The sequence below is a fragment of the Petromyzon marinus genome, chromosome 42 (genome assembly GCF_048934315.1).
Source record: "Petromyzon marinus isolate PM22_M1 ecotype Great Lakes invasive population chromosome 42, UKy_Petmar_22M1.pri1.0, whole genome shotgun sequence".
Lineage (NCBI taxonomy): Eukaryota > Metazoa > Chordata > Hyperoartia > Petromyzontiformes > Petromyzontidae > Petromyzon > Petromyzon marinus.
The window spans coordinates 13995109-14017809 of NC_133708.1; the positions used below are offsets into that span (position 1 = coordinate 13995109).

The following is a 22701-nucleotide window of genomic DNA, read 5'->3' on the forward strand; positions in this document are numbered from 1 at the left end:
TTGTCGTTGTCGTCGACGGCGCAGGTGACGCTGCTCAAGTACAGCGTGTACGAGGCCATGTTCACCATGATGGCGGGACACGTGCGGGAGGACGGCATGCTGCTGGCAGGCGGCGGCGTCTATATCTCGCGACCCTTCTACGACGCCGTGCGCAGCAACTTCAACAGCAGCGACTCCAAGTTCGAGTTCTCGCAGCGCTTCAACGCGCTGGGCTTGCTCGACGACGACATCGCCGTCTTCCTCGCCGCCATCGTCCTCTGCGACGGTGGGTGCGCGACTTCTCCACGTGGAGCGGGCGCGCAGCGGTGATAGCGCTGCGATCTCAGCCCGGCGGGCCGAGTTTTCTAGTCCTGCTGGTGACCAGTAACAGCGGAGATTGTTTTAACTGGTCGTAGTCCCTTCCCTAGGTCAACTCAGCCTTGACCAAGTACCTGGTAGGGTGTGTAAAAACATCAGCACTGGGGAGACAAAGGCGGCCGGGCGTGGTGCTGGCCACCCACCCCCTAGTGTGCCATGCCGTGCCGGCCTTCATAGGTGCTACTCGCTAATGGCACCTGCCCCTACAGTCTTGTCAAGGCTATACGGGGGGGGGGGTCATCTTTGTCTGTGGCACCGTGTGCCAATGTATGGCAATGTGTCACCGTGTCACTGTGCAACTGTGTTGTGTGCCTGTGTGTCACTGCGTGCACCGGGGAGCAGACCGTCCGGGCCTGGTGAACGTGGCGGCCGTGGAGCGGCTTCAGATGCGCATGCTGCAGGCGCTGGCGCTGCAGTTGCGCCGAGCGCACCCCCGCTGCCCCTTCCTCTTCCCCAAGCTGCTGCAGAAGCTGGCCGACTTGCGCCAGCTCGTCACGGAGCACGTGGAATTCGTGGAGAACTACCGGCGCACGCAGGCGGGTGCCAAGCTGCACCCGCTGCTGCTCGAGATTCTCACCGACATGTACTGAGATGCTCGCCGATACTCACCAACTTGTAAAGAGATACTTGCTGATACTCACCGACTTTAAATGTATTCTTGATGCACACGGGCATGTGAACCTGATGTAGAGACATTGAAATGTATTGGAATACCCATCGACATGGTACCAAGATAGTAATCATGGATACGTAGTGGAGGGCAGGATGAGGGCAGCCGTGGCACTCCGCACTACGGGGCAAGATTGTCCTCGGTTCGATTCCCGACTCAGGCACTGCCGTGTTTGTATTATCTCCCCCTGGTTTGCATGGGGTTTTCTGTGTTTTCTGGTTTGCTCCCACAGCTAACAAAAACGTGGAAATGGTATTGGACCAAACATCCCAATGGTGAAAAATTACCTGCAAATTGAGATTGCACTCTCCTGCAAACACTTGGTAGGACCCTGCTGTAAGGGCGTTGAGACTCATTGAGGCTCCCCTGAGTAAGCGAGCGTAAATAAAGTCAGACACCGATGGGAACCTGAGCTAGCGCAACCGGCGTGCGTTAACATGCTCGTGGTGCAGAGCACCCATGGCTCGTGGACACGACGAAGCACAGACACGCGGCACCTACTGCTGGTGGGCAGAGGCCTTTGTCTCTCCGGGTTGCTGGTGGGCACCAGGTAGTAGCCACCGACGATAGTCGGAGTGGTACTGAATGTGGTGTGCCGGGTGACGCGTGGCAAAAGAGATGACTGGCAGACGTTCCACCACCGCTTGGTCTGTGCCGGCGTGCGAGTTGACAGCGTTGGCAGTAATCCCTTTGGCTCCACTCCATGATGTTTTCATCCTCTCGACACGTCCTTCTTTGTCTTTACTCTTCCTGATCTGTAGTAGTCGAATAGTACAGCAGCCCTTTGTCAAGTAATCCACTGCTGGATGAAGGCCTCCGAACACCGCCGATGGAACGAACTTTGCCTACACTGGTCGACGTTGCTGCATTGGCCCGGTGACCAACACAGGAACTGCCACGGCCAAGGGTTGAGATGCTGGCATGTACCCGACCCCACCGCCGCCGGTCTTAAGCCATGGCAAGACACTCCACAGAAGCCCCTTTTATTAAACCAACCCTATACATGGAACTGTTAGGATCACACCACGAATACTATAAACGAAGATTTCACCGCGAACTCGGCGGCCGCTTCATGGTAAAATGCAGGCGCTGCGCCACGAGCTTCATAAACACAGCAGCAACGACGCCAATAAAAGGATAACCACCACCACCACTCGCATGCAGACACCATGCCGCTATGTACAAAGTTTACACAGACCACCTTCCAGTTCGTGAACCTCGTTTGCTTTCGAACGTCTTTTCGTGGAAAAGTATGAAATAAAAACGCACTTAATTATCCATCGCTTTTTTCCTAATGAAAATGAGCATGGCATCCGATGTGTTTAAAAAAAAAACCCTCCACATCACAGCCACAGAATCTCAAATGCAAAACGCCACTGCCATGCAAAACCACCCGGTAGCAGCCACCACAGTCATGTGGGCCCACAGGACTTATCGCAAGCATGCAACAACACCCGTCCATTCAGACCAAAGTGCAAGGCCCCGCAGACCACAGGGCAGTGGACATGGTCCTGTAGACCAAGGGGTAATGACCAGGGCCCCATAGACCACAGGGCAATGTAGGTGGCCCTGTAGGCCAGGATACAGCCCTGTACACCACAGGGCCTTGCAGACCACAGGCTCCAACGAGCACCAGGACACAAGAGGGCGCCTTGCGAGGGACATCGCGACTGGCGCTGGGTACAGTGATATGTTTAATTTCTTCCATAAGGCCTCGAGGCAGGGCTGTGCCACCCGGTCGCAAACCGGTGCCCATTCACAGTGAGGACGCGCAGCGCGGGCGCCGCATGAGCGCCTGCGCTCCCATATGTGGCAAAAAAAGAAAGGCGCGACCCGGCAAGGTATGCGAGCGGCTCCCAACTCCGCATGGGCGAGCAAGAGCAGCATGGAGCAGCTGCAGCCACATGGAGCAGCATTGACAAGCGTGGAACAGCAGCAGGAGCATATGGAGCAGCACGGACAAGCGTGGAGTAGCATGGGGCAGCAGCATGGGGGAGCAGCATGGACAAGTGTGGAGCAGCAGTATGGACTAGTGTGGAGCAGCAGTATGGACTAGCATGGAGCAGCATGGAGCAGCAGGAGCCACACGTAGCAGCATGAACTAGCATGAAGTAGCAGCATGGACGAGCATGGAGCAGCAACATGGACTAGATTGGAGCAGCAGGAGCCATTGTCGGCTGTGTCCAGATTTTAGCGCTAAAATGTAGCAGACCTTGGGTCAACTCTACTGTGTGATTATTGAGATGTTCTCATTAAAGTTGTTAGACCCGGAATGATATTAACACTGTTCACTCAGATTTGTTCACCGTGCTAGAAAGCTGAATTGGAAGCGGAGACCTCTGGATTGCAAGCTCCGGAGTGATAACCGTGACAACCACGGCGGCTCCTGTCTACCCAAACTACGATCGACTCGCCACGAACGCCACAACTACGATCGCAGCCGCGCGCCACTTGTCGTAGCTCACCGTCACGAGCGACGCAGTCGCTAGCGGGGATTGGACCCCAGGAGTTCGCCCCGTCACCCTACAGACAGCACAGCAAGGGTTTTCTCCTTCGTGTTTAGTGATTGTTTCCCCCCCGTAGATTCGCGTTCTTAACGCAACCGTGCCGGCACCACGGTCAAGGCCTTGCCGCCGGTTTCACAGAGGCACTACGGCAGCCTCACCCGAGAATAAGGCACATCGTGGCCACCACTGCGTCCACCAGCCCGCTCGTGGAGGCAGACAGGGAAGGCGGGCGGGTTAAGGCTTCAGTGTTGTAAGACCCCAGGGCAGCATAAGTAAACTGACAAGGCTGGAGAAACGTTACCCAAAAGGCAAAACCGCCACCAAGATGACAGTGCACACACCCACACACAGCCTTATACACCCGATGGGGCAATTGCTGTTAGCGAGCACCTATTGAGGCACATGCTCACACGCAGACAAGCACGCGTTCATGAAATAACAGCTCGATTGAACGCCATAATGGGTTTTTTCTGTTAGTCCCCACGAGGAAAGGTCGACACCGATGGTTTGGCTGACTGGCCTTCATCAGGACACGACCTGAAACGTGTTCTTGTCGAAGAACCTGCGAGCTCACCGATTGGTTTGCGATAAGTTCATGGAAGCAGCAACTCCTCGCGGCGATCCGCGCGATCACCATCGCGATCGTGTGCATACACGGGCATGCACACTCACCTCGAGCACACGCTCACTCACATGACCACATGCTTTACACGCTCGCCCACATGCTCACTCACAGATTCGCACGGCTTCACAAGCATACCCACAGGCTCACCACCCTCATGCTCTTGTGCCAGGCTAAGTGCACTTTTGAAGCCATCACGTGACGTGGAGAAGGCTTGCTGCTGGCAGGTCACGAGACAGACCCAGGTATTATAGGTTGACCGAGATGACTGGAAGATGCACCACCTGTGCTCCCTATTGTGCCAACTTATTGTCGGGGGGTGACCACCTCCAACTGCCCAGTAGCGTCCTTCACGAGCCTCCTCCTACACTGAGGCCGATCTCGACACAGTTGGTACGTCACCGGCAAGTCCAATAAGCTCCACATTCTTTCGTACCACATCTACTTACTATACGAACTCTCACACACACGCATACACTCAGACGCTCGCACACGTGCACAACCCCGTGCTGGTTGCAGCACATGAGTGCCCTGCCATGTCTGGGAGCGATGGCGTCCATCTCCTCTTGTACGACGAGTGCCGTCCAAGCCACCACTCCCACATGTTGGGGTGGCGGTGGGGCAGCATCACTCGCCGGTGTGCGGTAGAGGCGGGTACCATCAGAACGCCATCATCTTCCGGCTCGTGAGTGAGGAGGAGAGGTACCACCCCTGTCTGGCGAGCGTGGTTCACGGCGGACACCATCCCCCACCCCCCCCACCCCCCCCGGTGTGCGCTAAGGGATACCCATAACTTGCCGATGTATGCAGTTTGGGGGGGGGGGGGGAGTGAGAAGGGGTGGGGGGTGGTAGGACCATCCCATTTCCTTTCCAGTGCGATGGAGCAGGAGAGTGGAGCGCCCTCCCCTCGCCGGTTGCAGTGGGGGGGGGGGGGAGGGGGCGCCATCACTTGCCGCCGAAGCGCGTGGGCTGCATGAACATGGAGCGCAGGTCGTCGAGGTCGAGGCCGGCGCGGTGCAGCGACGGCTCCGAGGCGCTGCGGTGGATCTTGGGCAGTGCGTGCGCCAGCAGCTCGATCGACGCCAGGATCTGCGGCGCCGGCGGCACCGGGAAAAGGGAATCGCCACGGAAGCGGCGTCGGTGACCACAATGGCGTCGGCCAATTTGTGGCAAGGGCGCGCCTGTGTACATGCGTGTGTGCGCACTTGGGCGAGCGCGTGTGTGCCAAGGGGCCGACAGCGCACGTGCACACGTGGGGAGCGGTGGCGCAGTGGTATGCAGGCTGCGCTACGAACCCGGTGAGTTCGATACCCGCTCACGGCCAGCAACGGTGACGATTATCTGAACCGGTCCTGGGCCTCGACTCGGCGTCAAAGGCGTACTTGGTGCGGCGTGTAAACATCAGCAATGGGGAGGCAAAGGCAGTCGGGCGTGGTGGTGGCCACCCTCCCCTTCGTGCGCTGTGCTGACCTGGCCAACAACCTGAACAAGTTCTACTGCAGATTTGAAAGACAACTGGACTGTCCTGAACCACCCCTTCCCACCCAAGAGGCCCCATCCCCCACCCCTACTACAGAGTCGACTCTATCCTTTCAGGAGGGGGAAGTTAATAGACTTTTCAAGAGGCAGAACCCACGCAAAGCAACTGGGCCGGACTCTGTCTCTCCAGCCACCCTCAGGCACTGCGCTGACCAGCTGTCTCCGGTGTTCACCAACATCTTTAACACCTCCCTGGAGACATGCCATGTACCAGCCTGTCTCAAGTCCTCCACCATCATCCCTGTGCCCAAAAATCTAAGGCCAACAGGACTAAATGATTATAGACCGGTCGCCGTTACCTCTGTGGTAATGAAGTCTTTTGAGCGCCTGGTCCTGGCACACCTCAAAGCCATCACAGACCCTCTCCTGGACCCCCTTCAGTTTGCCTACAGAGCCAACAGGTCTGTGGACGACGCAGTTAACATGGCCCTCCACTTCACCCTACAGCATCTGGACTCCCAAGCATCCTACGCCAGGATTCTGTTTGTGGACTTCAGCTCTGCCTTCAATACCATCATCCCTGCCCTGCTTCAAGACAAGCTCTTCCAGCTGAACGTGCCCGACTCCACCTGCAGGTGGATCACAGACTTCCTGTCTGACAGGAAGCAGTGCGTTAAGCTGGGAACACAAGTCTCTGACTCCAGGTCCATCAGCACCGGAACTCCTCAGGGCTGCGTCCTTTCCCCACTGCTCTTCTCCCTGTACACCAACAGCTGCACCTTCAATCATCTGTCCGTCAAACTCTTGAAGTTTGCGGACGACACCACCCTCATTGGGCTGATCTCTGGTGGGGATGAGTCTGACTATAGGTGGGAAGCTGACAACTGGTGACCTGGTGTAGCCAGAACAACTTAGAGCTAAATGCTCTAAAGACAGTTGAGATGGTTGTGGACTTCAGGAAGAATACAGCCCCACTCACCCCCATCACCCTGTGCGACTCCCCAATCAAAACTGTGGAGTCCTTCCGCTTCCTGGTCACTATTCTCTCCCGTGACCTCAAGTGGGAACTGAACATCAGCTCCCTCACCAAGAGAGCTTAACAGAGGATGTACTTCCTACGGCAGCTGAAGAAATTCAACCTGCCAAAGACAATGATGGTGCACTTCTATACAGGAATCATTGAATCCATCCTCACCGCCTCCATAACCGTCTGGTACGCTGCTGCCACTGCCAAGGACAAGAGCAGACTGCAGCGTATCATCCACACTGCTGAGAAGGTGATTGCCTGCAATCTACCAACCCTCGAGGACCTGCACACCTCGAGGACCATGAGGCGAACGAGGAAGATTGTGGCCGATTCCTCCCACCCTGGACACTCTCTATTCCAGCTACTCCTCTCCGGCAGAAGGCTGCGGTCCATCAGGACCAAAACCTCACGCCACAAAAACAGTTTCTTCCCACCCGCTGCTGGCCTCTTCAACAAGGCCAAGGGCTTACACTGACTTTAACATTTTATCTACAAAGTGACACCTAGCCATATTTACACTGTTACACTATTTGTATTTTTTTGTATTTTTAGATTGTATCTTATAGCTACTTTATACTCAATATTTATTCAAAATTTTACACACTTTAGCCCCTTAGTGTTAGTTAGACTTTGTACCTTTAGTATAGTTAGACTTGTATACCACTTATTTAAGATTTAAGATTCCTATATGTTGAATGTATGCACCTTCCTGCCAAAGTAAATACCTTGTCTGTGTGCACTTTCATGGTGAATAAAACCCTTTCTGATTCTGATTCTGAAAGGTGCTAGCTAACAGGACTTGCCCCAAAAAGTCTGTCAAGGCTACAGGAGGGGTTCTGTGTCTTAGCGCATGCGTGTGCGCCCTCACCTGTGTGAAGAGGGGCCGCTCGTCGCGCAGCTTCTTGAGGCAGTCGGCCATGAGCCTTCTCATGGCCTTAGGGCAGTTCCCACAAACCTTGCTCAGGTCCGGAGACAGGTAACCCCGCCCCACCATGAACAGGATCTGTGGTGGGGGGGGGGGGGGGGACAGGGCAGCGGGCGGGGTGATGCACGCGCTCGCGTGTGCTTGTTCGCGTGTGCATGCGCGTGTGTGGCAGATGTGTCGGTGTGCACGCGTGTGTCTGCGTGAGGAGCGGTAGTGTAGCGGTTAGTGTGCTGCGCTATGAACCCGGCGAGTTCGATTCCCTCTCACGGTCAACACCAGGGACGATTATCTGAATCGGTCCTGGGGCTCCCCCGGGTCGACTCAGCCTCAAATTAGTACCTGCTACAATGTGTAAGCATTGCCACTGGGGAGACAAAGTCGGTCGGGCGTGGTGCTTGCCACCCACCCCCTCGTGTGCCGTGCTGGCCTTCATAGGTGCTCGCTAACAGCACTTGCCCCAACAGTCTGCTAAGGCTATACAGAGGATCTTTGTCTTTGTGTGCATGTGTGGGGGGTTAACCTGGTCTCTGGAACAGATGTGTGGGTATGTGCGTGTGTGCGTGTGACCTGGTCTCAGGAGCCGATATGCACGTGTGTGCACGTGTTTGCATATGACCTGGTCTCGGGAGCCGATGTGCGCGTAGGGCAGCTCCTTGGCCATGAGCTCGTAGAGCACGATGCCAAATGCGTATACATCAGACTTGAACGTGTACGGGTTCGTGTCCTGCATGCGGACCACCTCTGGGGCCTCCACACATGGGCGCACAACATACACACGGCACGCGTTATACATCACACACCCACACTGCCAAGGGGGGTGGGGCTACATAACGGGGGTGAGGCTACAGGACAAGGGGTGGGGCTACAGGACAGGGGGTGGGGCTACAGGACAGGGGGTAGGGGCTACAGGACAGGGGGTGGGGCTACAGGACAGGGGGTGGGGCTTACAGAAAAGATCCCAGTATAAAGAGTTAAATGACAGATGACTGGGAGATGCAACACCTGTGCCACACACCACACTAATTACACCAACACAGCCAGGTACACACAGACTACACCTCACCACACACACCACGCCCTCACCATCCACAGGATGGAGCCGGACAGGTTCTCCACTTGCTGAGCTCCGCTCCAGCGCGACTTGACGGTGGCGAGCCCGAAGTCTCCGATCTTCACTGTGAGACCCTCGTGCAGGAAGATGTCTTGCGCCGGCTCGTTAAGGGGGACGGCTTCAGAAGGGTCTCGTTAAAGGGGTGGTTCATTAAAGGGCAGCTTATTATGGGGGGGGGGGGTTAGCTAGATACTAGGGAGAGTATGGGCACACACTTTCCACGTGTGTGCAATATTCATGTTTACAGCAACCCACATTCGCTTTGACGTCACCATGGCAAACGGGAAAGCTAACACGCGACCACCCTCGCACACCCGCACACATGTACACCTGTACAAAGAACCCCCGTACAGTGAGGGAAAAAAGTATTTGATCCCCTGCTGATTTTGTACGTTTGCCCACTGACAAATAAATGATCAGTCTATAATTTTAATGGTAGATTTATTTGAACATTGAGAGACAGAATAACAACAAAATCCAGAAGAAGGCATGTCAAAAATGTAGGAAATTGATTTGCATTTTAATGAGGGAAATAAGTATTTGACCCCTCTGCAAAACATGACTTAGTACTTGGTGGAAAAACCCTTGTTGGCAATCACAGAGGTCAGATGTTTCTTGTAGTTGGCCACCAGGTTTGCACACATCTCAGGAGGGATTTTGTCCCACTCCTCTTTGCAGATCTTCTCCAAGTTATTAAGGTTTCCCTCCACAGATTTTCTATGGGATTAAGGTCTGGAGACTGGCTAGGCCACTCCAGGACCTTAATGTGCTTCTTCTTGAGCCACTCCTTTGTTGCCTTGGCCGTGTGTTTTGGGTCATTGTCATGCTGGAATACCCATCCACGACCCATTTTCAATGCCCTGGCTGAGGGAAGGAGGTTCTCAACCAAGATTTGACGGTACATGGCCCCGTCCATCGTCCTTTGATGCGGTGAAGTTGTCCTGTCCCCTTAGCAGAAAAACACCCCCAAAGCATAATGTTTCCACCTCCATGTTTGACGGTGGGGATGGTGTTCTTGGGGTCATAGGCAGCATTCCTCCTCCTCCAAACACGGCGAGTTGAGTTGATGCCAAAGAGCTCCATTTTGGTCTCATCTGACCACAACACTTTCACCCAGTTGTCCTCTGAATCCTTTAGATGTTCATTGGCAAACTTCAGACGGGCATATATATGTGCTTTCTTGAGCAGGGGGGCCTTGCGGGCGCTGCAGGATTTCAGTCCTTCATGGCGTAGTGTGTTACCAATTGTTTTCTTGGTGACTATGGTCCCAGCTGCCTTGAGATCATTGACAAGATCCTCCCGTGTAGTTCTGGGCTGATTCCTCACCGTTCTCATGATCATCGCAACTCCACGAGGTGAGATCTTGCATGGAGCCCCAGGCCGAGGGAGATTGACAGTTCATTTGTGTTTCTTCCATTTGCGAAAAATCGCACCAACTGTTGTCACCTTCTCACCAAGCTGCTTGGCAATGGTCTTGTAGCCCATTCCAGCCTTGTGTAGGTCTACAATCTTGTCCTTGACATCATTGGAGAGCTCTTTGGTCTTGGCCATGGTGGAGAGTTTGGAATCTGATTGATTGATTGCTTCTGTGGACAGGTGTCTTTTATATAGTTAACAAGCTGAGATTAGGAGCACTCCCTTTAAGAGTGTGCTCCTAATCTCAGCTCATTACCTGTATAAAAGACACCTGGGAGCCAGAAAGCTTTCTGATTGAGAGGGGGTCAAATACTTATTTCCCTCATTAAAATGCAAATCAATCTATAACATTTTTGACATGCGTTTTTCTGGATTTTGTTGTTGTTATTCTGTCTCTCACTGTTCAAATAAACCTACCATTACAATTCTAGACTGATCATTTCTTTGCCATTGGGGAAAAGTACAAATCAGCAGGGGGTCAAATACTTTTTTCCCTCACTGTATAGCCTAAACATACTTTTGGGACAAGTGTTGTCGGTGAGCACCGATGAAAGCCGGCACGACACATGACACAAGCGGGCGGAGTGGCCAGCACCATGTCTGGCCAACATTTTATCCCCAAACCTAATGTTTACAGACTGCACAAAGTACTAATTTTAAGGCTGAGTCGACCTAGGGGAGGCCCATGACTGGTTCAGCTAATCGTCAATGATGTTGGTCGCCGGGTTTGTCGCGTAGTGCCAATCGTAAAGAGACGAACACACGCGCACACATACCCAATAGTACACAGACACAAACGCGCACACATACCCAAACGTACGCAATATACCTTGCAAAGCCTGCCCCGGCAGCGCCAGCTGGCAGTGAGGATACTGTTGGATTTGAGGTCACGGTGGATGATGTTTTTCGCGTGGAGGTAACTGAAAAAATAAAACAAGAATTATACCATGGGACCTCCTTTGCCAGTACCAAAATATGAGAATAGGTTTTCCCATTTTTTCTGGCAACAAAACAGGTGTTAAGATGTTAAAACACCAAACTGAAACCTTTTACAAGGAATCATGCGTGCATTAACCACAATACTTGTGGTAGAATGCAAACAAAAAAAACACTGATAGTATGATGCATTGTCTTTGTTCTCACACTGTTTGAGACTAAGCTTGAAATAAAGCTGTCTCTGGTGTGGACCAATCAGATTCAAAGAGTATGTTTTTTTGTTTGCATTCTGACCACAAGTATTGTGGTTAATGCACACATGATTCCTTGTAAAAGGTTTCAGTTTGGTGTTTTAACATCTTAACACCTGTTTTGTTGCCAGAAAAATGGGGAAAACCTATTCTCAAGAATTATACCAGCGGTGGTGATGGTGGTGCAATTATTTAGCTCGTTTACCCAGGAAAGCCACGCTGAGCCTCAAGACTCTCTGGGTCTTACCTGGTAATATAAAAATAGTTTAGTTTATAGTATGTCAGGAGGGTCTTGCCAAGTGTTCACAGCAAGGGGTGATGTTGCCAACCCCCGCCGCCAAACTGACGGTGGCGGTGACGGCGTCGCACTCACTCCATGCCTTGCGCCGTCTGGCGGGCGATGTCGATGAGCTGGAACACCTCGAACTTGCTCTCGTTGACGTGCAGATGGCGGTAGAGGCTGGAGCCCTCGCACCACTGCGTGACGATGGCGAGGCGGGGCTTCGTCAGATATCCCATGAACAGCACCACGTTCACGTGCCGCGTCTTCCTGCGGGGTGCGGGGGCGGCGGGGGAAAGGGGCGGTGAGGGAGAGGCAGGGGAGAGGGGCGGTGGGGAAGGGCAGAGGTGCATTAGATGCGCGAGTGGAGCAGCAGGTCTCGACATGGTTCTGAGTAGAGCTATCACATTAACCGATGATCCGGCACGCTCACCGATTCAATTCAGCCACTCGCTCGCTCATCGGCGGTTAGTCGTCTGCTTGTCACGCTGCTGTTGCTACTATTACCGTGGTTACCATGCCCGTGAACGTCACTCACCGATTCACTCCACCCGTGTTGAGTATTCGGTCGGTACCAGGCACCGACTGTTTAGTCTCATCCATCACACTGTGTTCAACCACCACACTGCAGATCACAACAACGACTCACTCCCACCCACTCACCCTCTCCACACTGTAGGTCACACCAACACACTCACTCACACACTCAACAACAACAGCCGCCATTCACCACTAATTGGCGGTGACATCATCACCAGACTAGGTGCACCATGAGGCCACATTCTCAGGTCCTGATGTCTCTCCCCCTCTCTCTCTCGCTCCGTCACCCACCTGAGTACAGCCACCTCGTTCTTGAAGGCCTGCATCTGCTGCGGAGTGGGGTCGGTCACTTTCAGGATCTTCACAGCCACGTCTCCTGAGCAGCACAACCACGGCACAACCGCTTCACAATCGCGTCACAACGTGCAACCAGTAACGCAGGGGGACTATAACACACAGCCATGATGCCATGTCACACACATACATACACTTTCAGGACCTCTGCACGGCACAAACACAGCACAACCACTGCGCTCCGGTGACACTGACAGGACACTTCTATGGCACAGGGCCAACATGGCAGTATCACAACATGCACAAACACTGCACTACGCCACGGGCACGGCTATTACTAGGCAGGGAACCCAATGATTGGCTCGCGCTGCGATGCCACTTATTACTACGATTCAGGCTCCTGATTCTAGTCATGGATTTGTGAGCAGCTGCTGCACACCGCCGGCACACACCAGCCACCAAACTCCACCGCCACTCAAGGCACGATGTGCCACAAGTCACCTGATGCAACAACCAGCACCACCACCAGAAGGAACATTCACCCAACATCACCGCTCCACAGAACACAGCCTCTGGCTCTTCCGACAACTCTCTCTCGCTCTCTCCGCTCATTCCACCTCTCTCCACCTCTGTAACCTCCTCCTTCACGTCAGGAGGGCGTCTAGGAGTACTTTACACGCGATGAATGACTTGCATCGCATCTCATCTCGACACATTTGAAAGGGCACCTCTCATAGCAACTGTTCCTATGTGGCACAAGGCCACTCAACACTTGGCCTGTAAGTGGGCATGAGTCTGCGAGTAGGAGGCGATGGTTGCTGCCATGTGTGTAATCCAACTGAACAATAATTCAATCCACTCGACTTGCCTCCCTCCCTCTCCTCTCTCACTTCCCACCCTTTAACCTCCATCCCTCTCTCCCTTCACCTCCATCCCTCTCAAATTCCCCCACCACCCCTTCCCCCACCTCACCGTGCCACTTGCCCTTGTACACGGTCCCAAAGGAGCCCGAACCGACCATGTTCAGGAGGGAGATCTCCTCCTCCCGAATCTCCCAGTAGTAGCACGAGTCCCGGCCACGGAACTAGACAGTGCGTGGACGTGGGGGGAGACGTGGGGAGACGTGGGGAGACACAGAGAGATACAATGACACACACCGCGGCACACGAGTAGGGGGCACAAGGAGTAAGAGGAACATATGAGAAGGCATAAGGAATACATGCGTGCCACCACACGCGCACGTGTACGCAGCTGTGAGTGCCATCACACGCACCGCACCGCGTGTCTGTGGTGCCACGCGTGTACGTGCCGCCACACGCGTGTACCAGGCGGTTCTTCTCATCCGAGGGCCGGCGGATGGCGGGTGTGCGGTGCAGTCGACTCGATGTCCCGGCCCTGGTTTCGGTAGTGTCCTCCACCACTTCCACGCTCGACACTAGAGCCGCGCCAACACGGTGAGATGAGAGATGTGTGGAGAGGGTGGGGGGGGGAGTGTAAGGTGAGGCATGCAAAATGGTGATGGGAGGGGGTCGGCAGACGGGTCGCATCACACTGCTGAAACGTTGGGGAGGGTGGTTGTTGTGAGTGTTGGACTCACCCACGTCAGCAGAGGGTTGTTGCTGCTGTTGCTGCTGGGTTTGCACGAAGGACTAGGGAGAACAGGGAACACGCAGACTGTGTGTGAGTGGATGGGTGAGCGTGTGGGAGAATATGTAGGTGGGTGAGCGTGTGGGTCGGTGGATGGATCAACGAGCGGGTGGGTGAGCGGGTGGGCCACAGGAGTCGGTGATTATGTGGGTGGGTGGGCCAGCACCTCTATGAAGCCCACATCCACGTTGCCTATGACGCTCGAGTTGATGTTGGGGGTGGAACTCGCTCGATCTCGCTGAGTCAGCTGACCTCCGTGATCGCCTCCGATGGATGGGAACTGGAAGGTTTGCGTGGATAAACGCCTGGCGAAGCACACGTGCACACACAAAGATCTCCCATCTAGTCTACACAGGTTGTTGGGAAGGAGAGGAGGTGACATCACCACAGAGCTTGTTTCAGGCTAGGTGCACTTTGAGGCAAAGGTGAAGTATTGAAGGCTCTCTGGCAGGAGGTCCCCTCACACACACACACAGGTACAACCACACACATACACAAAGACACACACGTTGGCGAGTGAAGGGCGGGGGGGCATTGTGTGGATGCTGCCTGTGGATACCTGGAGGTGGTGGGCAGCACAGCAGAGTGGGGGGGACCGGAGAAGGTGGCGAAATGGAAGTTGTGGCCCTCCTGGCGGATGTGACTCGGGGTGTGACATTCGGTGAGCCTGTACAACGATAAAGATCCCCGTATAGCCTTTAACAGACTGTTGGGGCAAGTGCTGTGAGTACCTATGAAAGCGAACAGGGCGCATGAGAAGGGGTTGGTAGGGCTACCATCACGCCCATCCACCTTTGTCTCCCCAGTGATGTGTACACAACGCATCAAGGTACTCATTTATGGCCGATTTAGATTAACGGAGGCCCAGGCATGAGGGAAAATGGAGGACCGGTTCAGATATTCGTCACCGATGTTGGCCGACAGTGGGAATCAGACTTGGGTTGTCGGGTTCGTAGCACGTGTACTTTTGGCTCATAAGTGGAGGGTCACATGAGGGCGGCTCGTTAGTGGTGTGTGGCTCATTAGTGGTGTGTGGCTAATTATCGGTGTGTGTGGGGGTGGCTCGTTAGCGGTGTGAGTGCGGCTCGTTAGCGGTGTGTGTGTGTGTGCTGCCCTTACCGTAGGCGGCTCACGTTGATGCACATGACGGGCACCTCGGTGCTGCAGCGCTGGTGGAACTTGTAGCCGCATGTCTGGCAGCGGAAGCCCTGGAACATGAGCTTCAGGCAGAAGTCACAGAACGCCAGCCGGAAGAACGTCTTGCGCACCTGGGGGGCGGGAAGCGGGAGGTGGGATGCGGGGTGTAGGAGATGGGGGGCGGGGTTTAGGAGATGGGGGGGTAGGGTGTAGGAGATGGGGGCAGGGCGTAGATAGAGGCGGGGCATGGGAGATGGGGGGGGTGGTGAAATGAGGTGAGCTGCATACCAAGTTGCGCTGCATACCAAGTTGCGCTGCATACCAAGTTGCGCTGCATACCAAGTTGCGCTTGGTGTGATGCTTTGCGGTTCGTGTTGAATGAGGGCAAGTGTTGGGAGGTGAGCATGGTGGTGATTGGTGAGCTGCGTACGAAGTTGTGGGTGGTGACCGTGACGTTGTCCTTCAGCTCCACCTGGAGCTCCTCGGTGCCAACGCTCGCCATGTCCACGTCCCAGCTGAGAGCTGACCTCATGCTGCCCGTCACACCCCGCGTCACATACACCGCATCACACATCACACCCCCCCGTGTCAGACATCACACAACCCTCGTCGCACCTCACGTAACACACCATGTCACACACTGCATCACATGCCACGTCATTATCCCGCATCACAAGCCACGTCACATCACACCGGCGCGCGATGTAAGTTCCAGTGGCGTGCTGTGCCAGTCGCGGTGGGACGGTGTGTATGCACCGGAACCGGGTGGCGGCATACCCATCGCGCACTGTGAAGACATTGCAGTAGTCGGGGATGAGGCCGCGGATAGCGAGGGCCTTGTTAAGGCTCTCCCTCACCGAAGAGCCACCCCGCACGTGCACCTGCACACACACACACGCATGAAAAAAAGTCCCCCCGTGTAGCTTGAACAGACTGCTGGGGCAAGTGCTATTAGCGAGCAACGATAAAGGCTGGTACGGCACATAAGGGGGAGGCCCAGGACCGGCTCAGATATGCAGGAATCAGACTCAGGTTGGTGGGTTCGGAGGGCAGTCCGCTAACCTCTATGATACCACCACCACTCCGCCACCACTTTACCTCCTCAACATGTTATCATCTCACCAAGACACCACTTCACCACGTTACCACCTCACCAGGCCACCCCCTCACCAGCTCACCACCTCACCAGCTCAGCACCTCAACAATTTACCATCTCACCATGTTATCACATCACCACCCAACTATGTCACCGGCATGGGTCACTCACCACGGTGCGCTGTTTGTTGGGCAGAGACACGCGCAGCAGGCCCGGCGTGTCGCCCTGCTGCTGTGCATTCTGGGAAGGGCTGCTGGGTCCTCCTGGTGTATGCTGGGAGCGGGAGGGTGAGGAGGGCGAGGGGGCATGCGGGGTTCGGGAGGGCGGGGGGGACTGCGTTACGCAGCCCCCGTTACGAGCTGCCTCCATGAGGAGGGGGCGCAGGACGTGCCTCAGTCGATCAGCACAGCCCTGCAGAACAAAGGCAAAGATCCTCCTATAGCCTTGAACAGATTTTTAGGGTAAGTGCTGTTAGCGAGTACCTATGAAAGCTGACAGGACATACAAGTGGGTGGATGGCCAGTATCACACACACCCGTCTTTCCCTCCTCAGGTACTTATTTAAGGCTGAGTCGACCAGTTCAGATATGTCATTGCATCGATGTTGGCCATGAGCAGAAACCGAACTTGAATTGCAGAGTTCATTGCGCAGTGCGCTGACAACTGACCTACCACTCACTTTAAGCACTCAAACAAAGACAAAGATTCCCCGCATAGCCTTAGCAGACTGTTGGGGCAAGTGCTGTTAGAGAGCATCTACAGAGAGGGAAAAAAGTATTTGATCCCCTGCTGATTTTGTACGTTTGCTCACTGACAAAGAAATGATCGGTCTATAATTTTAATGGAGGTTTATTTGAACAGTGAGAGACAGAATAACAACAAAATCCAGAAAAACGCATGTCAAAAATGTTATAAATTGATTTGCATTTTAATGAGGGAAATAAGTATTTGACCCCTCTGCAAAACATGACTTAGTACTTGGTGGCAAAACCCTTGTTGGCAATCACAGAGGTCAGACGTTTCTTGTTGTTGGCCACCAGGTTTGCACACATCTCAGGAGGGATTGTGTCCCACTCTTCTTTGCAGATCTTCTCCAAGTCATTAAGGTTTCGAGGCTGACGTTTGGCAACTCGAACCTTCAGCTCCCTCCACAGATTTTCTATGGGATTAAGGTCTGGAGACTGGCTAGGCCACTCCAGGATCTTAATGTGCTTCTTCTTGAGCCACTCCTTTGTTGCCTTGGCCGTGTTTTGGGTCATTGTCATGCTGGAATACCCATCCACGACCAATTTTCAATGCCCTGGCTGAGGGAAGGAGGTTCTCACCCAAGATTTGACGGTACATGGCCCCGTCCATCGTGCCTTTGATGCGGTGAAGTTGTCCCCCCCAAAGCATAATGTTTCCACCTCCATGTTATATGGTGGGGATGGTGTTCTTGGGGTCATAGGCAGCATTCCTCCTCCTCCAAACACGGCGAGTTGAGTTCATGCCAAAGAGCTCCATTTTGGTCTCATCTGACCACAACACTTTCACCCAGTTGTCCTCTGAATCATTCAGATGTTCATTGGCAAACTTCAGACGGGCATGTATATGTGCTTTCTTGACCAGGGGGACTTTGCGGGTGCTGCAGGATTTCAGTCCTTCACGGCGTAGTTTATTACCAATTGTTTTCTTGGTGACTATGGTCCCAGCTGCCTTGAGATCATTGACAAGATCCTCCCGTGTAGTTCTGGACTGATTCCTCACCGTTCTCATGATCATTGCAACTCCACGAGGTGAGATCTTGCATGGAGCCCTCGGCCGAGGGAGATTGACAGTTCTTTTGTGTTTCTTCCATTTGCGAATAATCGCACCAACTGTTGTCACCTTCTCACCAAGCTGCTTGGCAATGGTCTTGTAGCCCATTCCAGCCTTGTGTAGGTCTAAAATCTTGTCCCTGACATCCTTGGAGAGCTCTTTGGTCTTGGCCATGGTGGAGAGTTTGGAATCTGATTGATTGATTGCTTCTGTGGACAGGTGTCTTTTATACAGGTAACAAGCTGAGATTAGGAGCACTCCCTTTAAGAGTGTGCTCCTAATTTCAGTTCATTACCTGTATAAAAGAACCTGGGAGCTAGAAATCTTTCTGATTGAGAGGGGGTCAAATACGTATTTCCCTCATTAAAATGCAAATCAATTTATTACATTTTTGACGTGCGTTTTTCTGGATTTTGTTGTTGTCATTCTGTCTCTCACTGTTCAAATAAACCTACCATTAAAATTATAGACTGATCATTTCTTTGTCATTGGGGAAAAGTACAAAATCAGCAGGGGATCAAATACTTTTTTCCCTCACTGTATGAAGGACGGCACGGCACACGAGGGGGTGGGTGGCCAGCACCACGCCCGGCCGCCTTCGTCTCCCGAGTGGCAATGTTTTTACACACTGCACCATGTACCAATTTGAGGCTGAGTCGACCTAGGGGAGGCCCAGGATCCGTTCAGATAATCGCGACTGATTTTGGCCGTGAGTGGTAATCGCCGAGTTCGTACCTCAGTGCGCTAACCACTACACTCCCGCTCCCTATACTTATACACTCACCCATACACTCAAGACACTTACCCACTCAATCATTTACTCAGTCACACAATTACTCACTCCACGGAATTACCCACTCATTTACTTACTCAATGTATTGACCACTGACTCACTGGTTGCTCTCTCACTCAACCACCGCAAACGCGCCCAATCACACATTCACTCACACGCTGACTCGCTCACTCCATCCACTACTTATTTTCTACCTCCGGCAATTTCACTCTGTTTTTTTCATTCATTCATTTGCTTACTCATTTACTCACCCAATCAACTACACATTAACTCAGTCACGAATTCACTCTCATAAGTTTTCACTCACTTATACACTGTCCCACTAAGCCACTCACTCATTTATAATAATCAATCGCCCAATCCTTCCCTCCCACCCTCCGTCAGTCACGTGACACAAGGTGTAGGACAACAGATTTTACAGCACCGGTGATCGAGCTAATCCACCCGCGACAGCACCACCACCGCGGCCACCATCATCGTTACAACCACAGCCCCGCCACCGCCACCATCCCACCTCTCCCCAATGCTCACCACTACTCCCCACCAGTAACCACAGCTATTCACCACTAGCCACCACTGCCCACCTCTCCCACCGCCTACACCGAGCTGCGGCAAGCGGCCGCCTTTATGAGGCCGCACCTTTGCCTGCGCGACTCACGCTTGCGGTGGGGAAAACCCGGAGTGGCTCGTTTTATCTGATGAAACCGGAGCCGGCCCCGAGGGCGGGCAGGCACCACACGCAGGCCCCTCCCAGCCACCACAATCGTCAGCTCGTCCATCCGTCTGTCCTTTAGCCCGCCCGTCTGTGACGTGGAATTTGAACCCAAGCGCCACCGGGGTCGACTGCCGTATAAAACCAAGAGCTCTGGCTTTGGTCGGCTGGCTAACCGGTAGACCGGTTCCCCAAAAACATTTGGGATTCCAAAAGCTTTTGTTTAACACGCCTGACTCTGCTGATGATACCCAGAAGGTTCACACCAGTCTAGAGTTTGCTTGTTTAATTAAACAAATCATGCTTGACAATCATGGTCTGGAAAGCCAATACAATATGCTAAAGGAATATGTAATGTACATGTGGAAATACAAAATGGATATCTGCTTATATATGTCTAAACATTGAGAAGTGATGGTAAACGCCGGGAAAGGCCATGTGTAGTGGCACCGACAGCAAGTTCTCAGACATTTGGATGGTCGGACATCACAACACACAGACACTGGTACCCGACGATATTTATAATCTCGCCCGGCGTAGGATCCAAATTTACCCGACCACCGCCCCTCTCGGGGTGGGGTGTAAGTGGTGGGACGTCCCTTCCACACGGCTAATAAGGCTACGAGTGTTGCACAGCTTCTCTCACGAGACCCCCCCTACCCGCCCATCACCCCCCCCCCCTCATCCCGACAGTAGCCAGCATGTGTGATGCTGCCTGGTTAAGAGGAAACACTCCACAGACAAGGGGTGCGAGTCAGATGCCAGGGTTAGTGTCACATTCATGTCCAGGATTAAGTTGGGGCCATGTGTAGAACAGGCCTATAGGTAATGTTCGGGTAAGGGCCAGCGTTTCGGTTAATGTGATGAGCAGGGCTAGCAAGAGAGTTAAGCCGAGAGTTAGGATTAAGGTTAGTGTCAGGACTAGGGTGATAAGAAGCATTTAGGGTTATGGTATAGCGAGAGATAGTTGAAGAATTACAGTAAGGGAAAGGAGTAGCTCTTTAGGGGGGCCCAGCTCCATAAATCCTTGTAAAGAATTGTGGCTGCTTTCAAATAATTATGCTGCTCAATACCGATACCAGACATTTACCAGGTGACAGCAACTTTCTCCTCTAAGCGTCTCCACACCCTTCACTTCCCCACATTCTCACTGCAGACATCTCAGCTGCACAGTAAACATGATCACATCTTCCCAATCGCACAATCTCTCCACCGGCTCCCGATCCAATCTTCAAGATCTTCCATGGATTCGCCCTGTATGCCTCTCCCTTCTCATCCCGCTCTACACCACTCCACGAACTATCCAAATCCAAGGCTTTCGATCGGAGCACCCAGCCAACTTTCACTCAGTTGAAGGTCGCTCATTTTACTCTGCTGCACCAAAAGTCTAAAACGTATTTCCTCAGACGTCCGTGCTGTTGACTCCCAGCCCCCATTCAAGCACAGGCTCAAACATTTCCCTGTTTCTACCACATACGACTGCCTCTTTGAGCTAAAGGAGCCCACTGTTTCTGTACATCCTCTTGAGATGCAGTTGCGTTTTGCCACCGCTATACAATTCGAGTTATAATCGGGTCCCCACTGACCACTTTTACCTGCTCGCAATGCGTGAAGGGGCATCGCAGGCTTCAATAGCAATTTCTCACAAAGTGGCCAACAGCAGGGGCGATGCCACGGCCCAGTGAAAGCAGCGAGTTTGCCGCTTGTTGCAAAGGTTTGCATCCAGCTGGTCGCCCTGGTAATTACTGCCGGTATAAGAACCAACAAATACGTGCCGTCTGCTTGGCAGTGGATGTTGAAACTTCTCGTTAAGTAATTCAAAACGAGCAGGCCATCGAAAATACTAAGCTACAACTTCACATAGCCATATCGTGCCCAACGATGAAACTGCTAGGGGTTGTCAAACATCACTCCTTCGTAACAGCATTGCAGTGTAACAATGGTGCAAATACCAAAGGTACGAAATCAATATTTTTCATGATAAATGCCGTATACCAACCTCCTCCCGAAAAAGTACATTTGTAAAGTTTGTCACGTGAACAGAACGTGCAATGTACCACTACTTCAGCACACTGGTGTATTAGAGAGCACCACTACACAACATTTGCTATTGTAAATTACAATTGTAAATGTTTTTCGTAAATTACAATTGTAAATGTTGTGCTGAAATAGTAATAATTTGGCACATTCGACACCACCACTTTTAATAACCCCACTTTATCTCAACCACTATCATCGTATACAATGTTTTAATTGCTGGAAAGCATCTCGGAATAAGGCGTTATGGAAATATTTATACGGGAGAGCGGTGCTCAGAAGGAAGAGTGGTTATAAACTACTTTTTATGTTCATAAGATAAGTGTTTTTTGGGTTAGATCGCGTAAATGTGTCGTTAAAACCGCCACCACCCGATAGCCAATTCACAAGGTTTGTCACGTAACCCAAAACATGCCCATTCGTTACGAGTACAGCACACAGGCGTGTTGGAGAGTAAACCCACGACATTTACAGAAACATTGTTACCAGGTAAAGGCCGACCGAGCTGTATCGCTCATTTCCAGAAGCGACCCGGCCACAAATGACAGCTCAACAGAGTGGCTTATCACGTGGAAATCTACAGCAGCAGAAGGCAAAAATTCGAAGTCACGGAGTTCAGTGAACAGCCCGTCCCTAGGCACTCGGCTCTCGGGTTCCCCGTGAGAGAGGGCGCCCTGCATCTGTCCCTCTGTCTGCCAGCCGTGCGCCTCGACTCCGCAGGGAGTCCAGGCAAAAGCGGGGCCCCCTCGCGGCCTACCCGCAACACTTCGCCATCCCGCACGAAACCCCCGAAGGAAATCCCGGGCTCGGCGGCCACCGCGAGGCTCGGAGTCCGAACGCGGCCGATCGCGCGCCACGCACCCACTGGGACAGGGAGGGGGGGGGGACTTTAACAACAACAATAACAACTTCCATCAAACTCGAGAGGCGATCACTCACCCAGGACCCGCCATGGCGTGACGTCAGGCACCGCCCAGCGGACGGCCTCGCCCCCTCAACTTAAAGCCCCGCCCACGAATTTAAGCCCCCGCCCCACAACCTCAGTCTTCCGCCCACTAAAGCCATTC

General features: G+C 53.1%; 2 protein-coding genes across 4 annotated transcripts in view; one reads left to right on the forward strand and one right to left on the reverse strand.

The window, feature by feature from the left end:
- The window catches only part of LOC116951213 (peroxisome proliferator-activated receptor delta-like), a 17644-nt gene extending 15339 nt beyond the window's left edge, over positions 1-2305 (forward strand). For both annotated transcript variants that reach the window (XM_076073612.1, XM_032969700.2), the window contains 2 exons: positions 25-265; positions 700-2305. In XM_076073612.1, the coding sequence (XP_075929727.1) occupies positions 25-265; positions 700-976 (518 nt within the window). In that variant the 3' untranslated portion in view covers positions 977-2305. The remainder of the gene's footprint in view (positions 1-24; positions 266-699) is intronic.
- Positions 1995-22660, reverse strand: LOC116951212 (serine/threonine-protein kinase B-raf-like). 2 transcript variants are annotated; one of them, XM_032969699.2, is made up of 17 exons: positions 22574-22660; positions 16467-16706; positions 15977-16080; positions 15630-15732; positions 15182-15330; positions 14622-14729; positions 14229-14367; positions 14013-14064; positions 13741-13850; positions 13388-13499; positions 12413-12497; positions 11675-11851; positions 10988-11034; positions 8671-8789; positions 8204-8335; positions 7531-7665; positions 1995-5245 (listed from the first exon to the last, which is right to left on the reverse strand). In XM_032969699.2, the coding sequence occupies exons 2-17, from the start codon at positions 16662-16664 to the stop codon at positions 5102-5104; spliced, it is 1914 nt and encodes a 637-aa protein (XP_032825590.1). In that variant the 5' UTR covers positions 16665-16706; positions 22574-22660; the 3' UTR covers positions 1995-5101. The 2 variants fall into 2 exon arrangements, with proteins under 2 accessions (XP_032825590.1, XP_075929726.1); XM_076073611.1 differs by lacking the exon at positions 22574-22660 and adding an exon at positions 22392-22498.
- Positions 22661-22701: the final 41 nt, after the last annotated feature.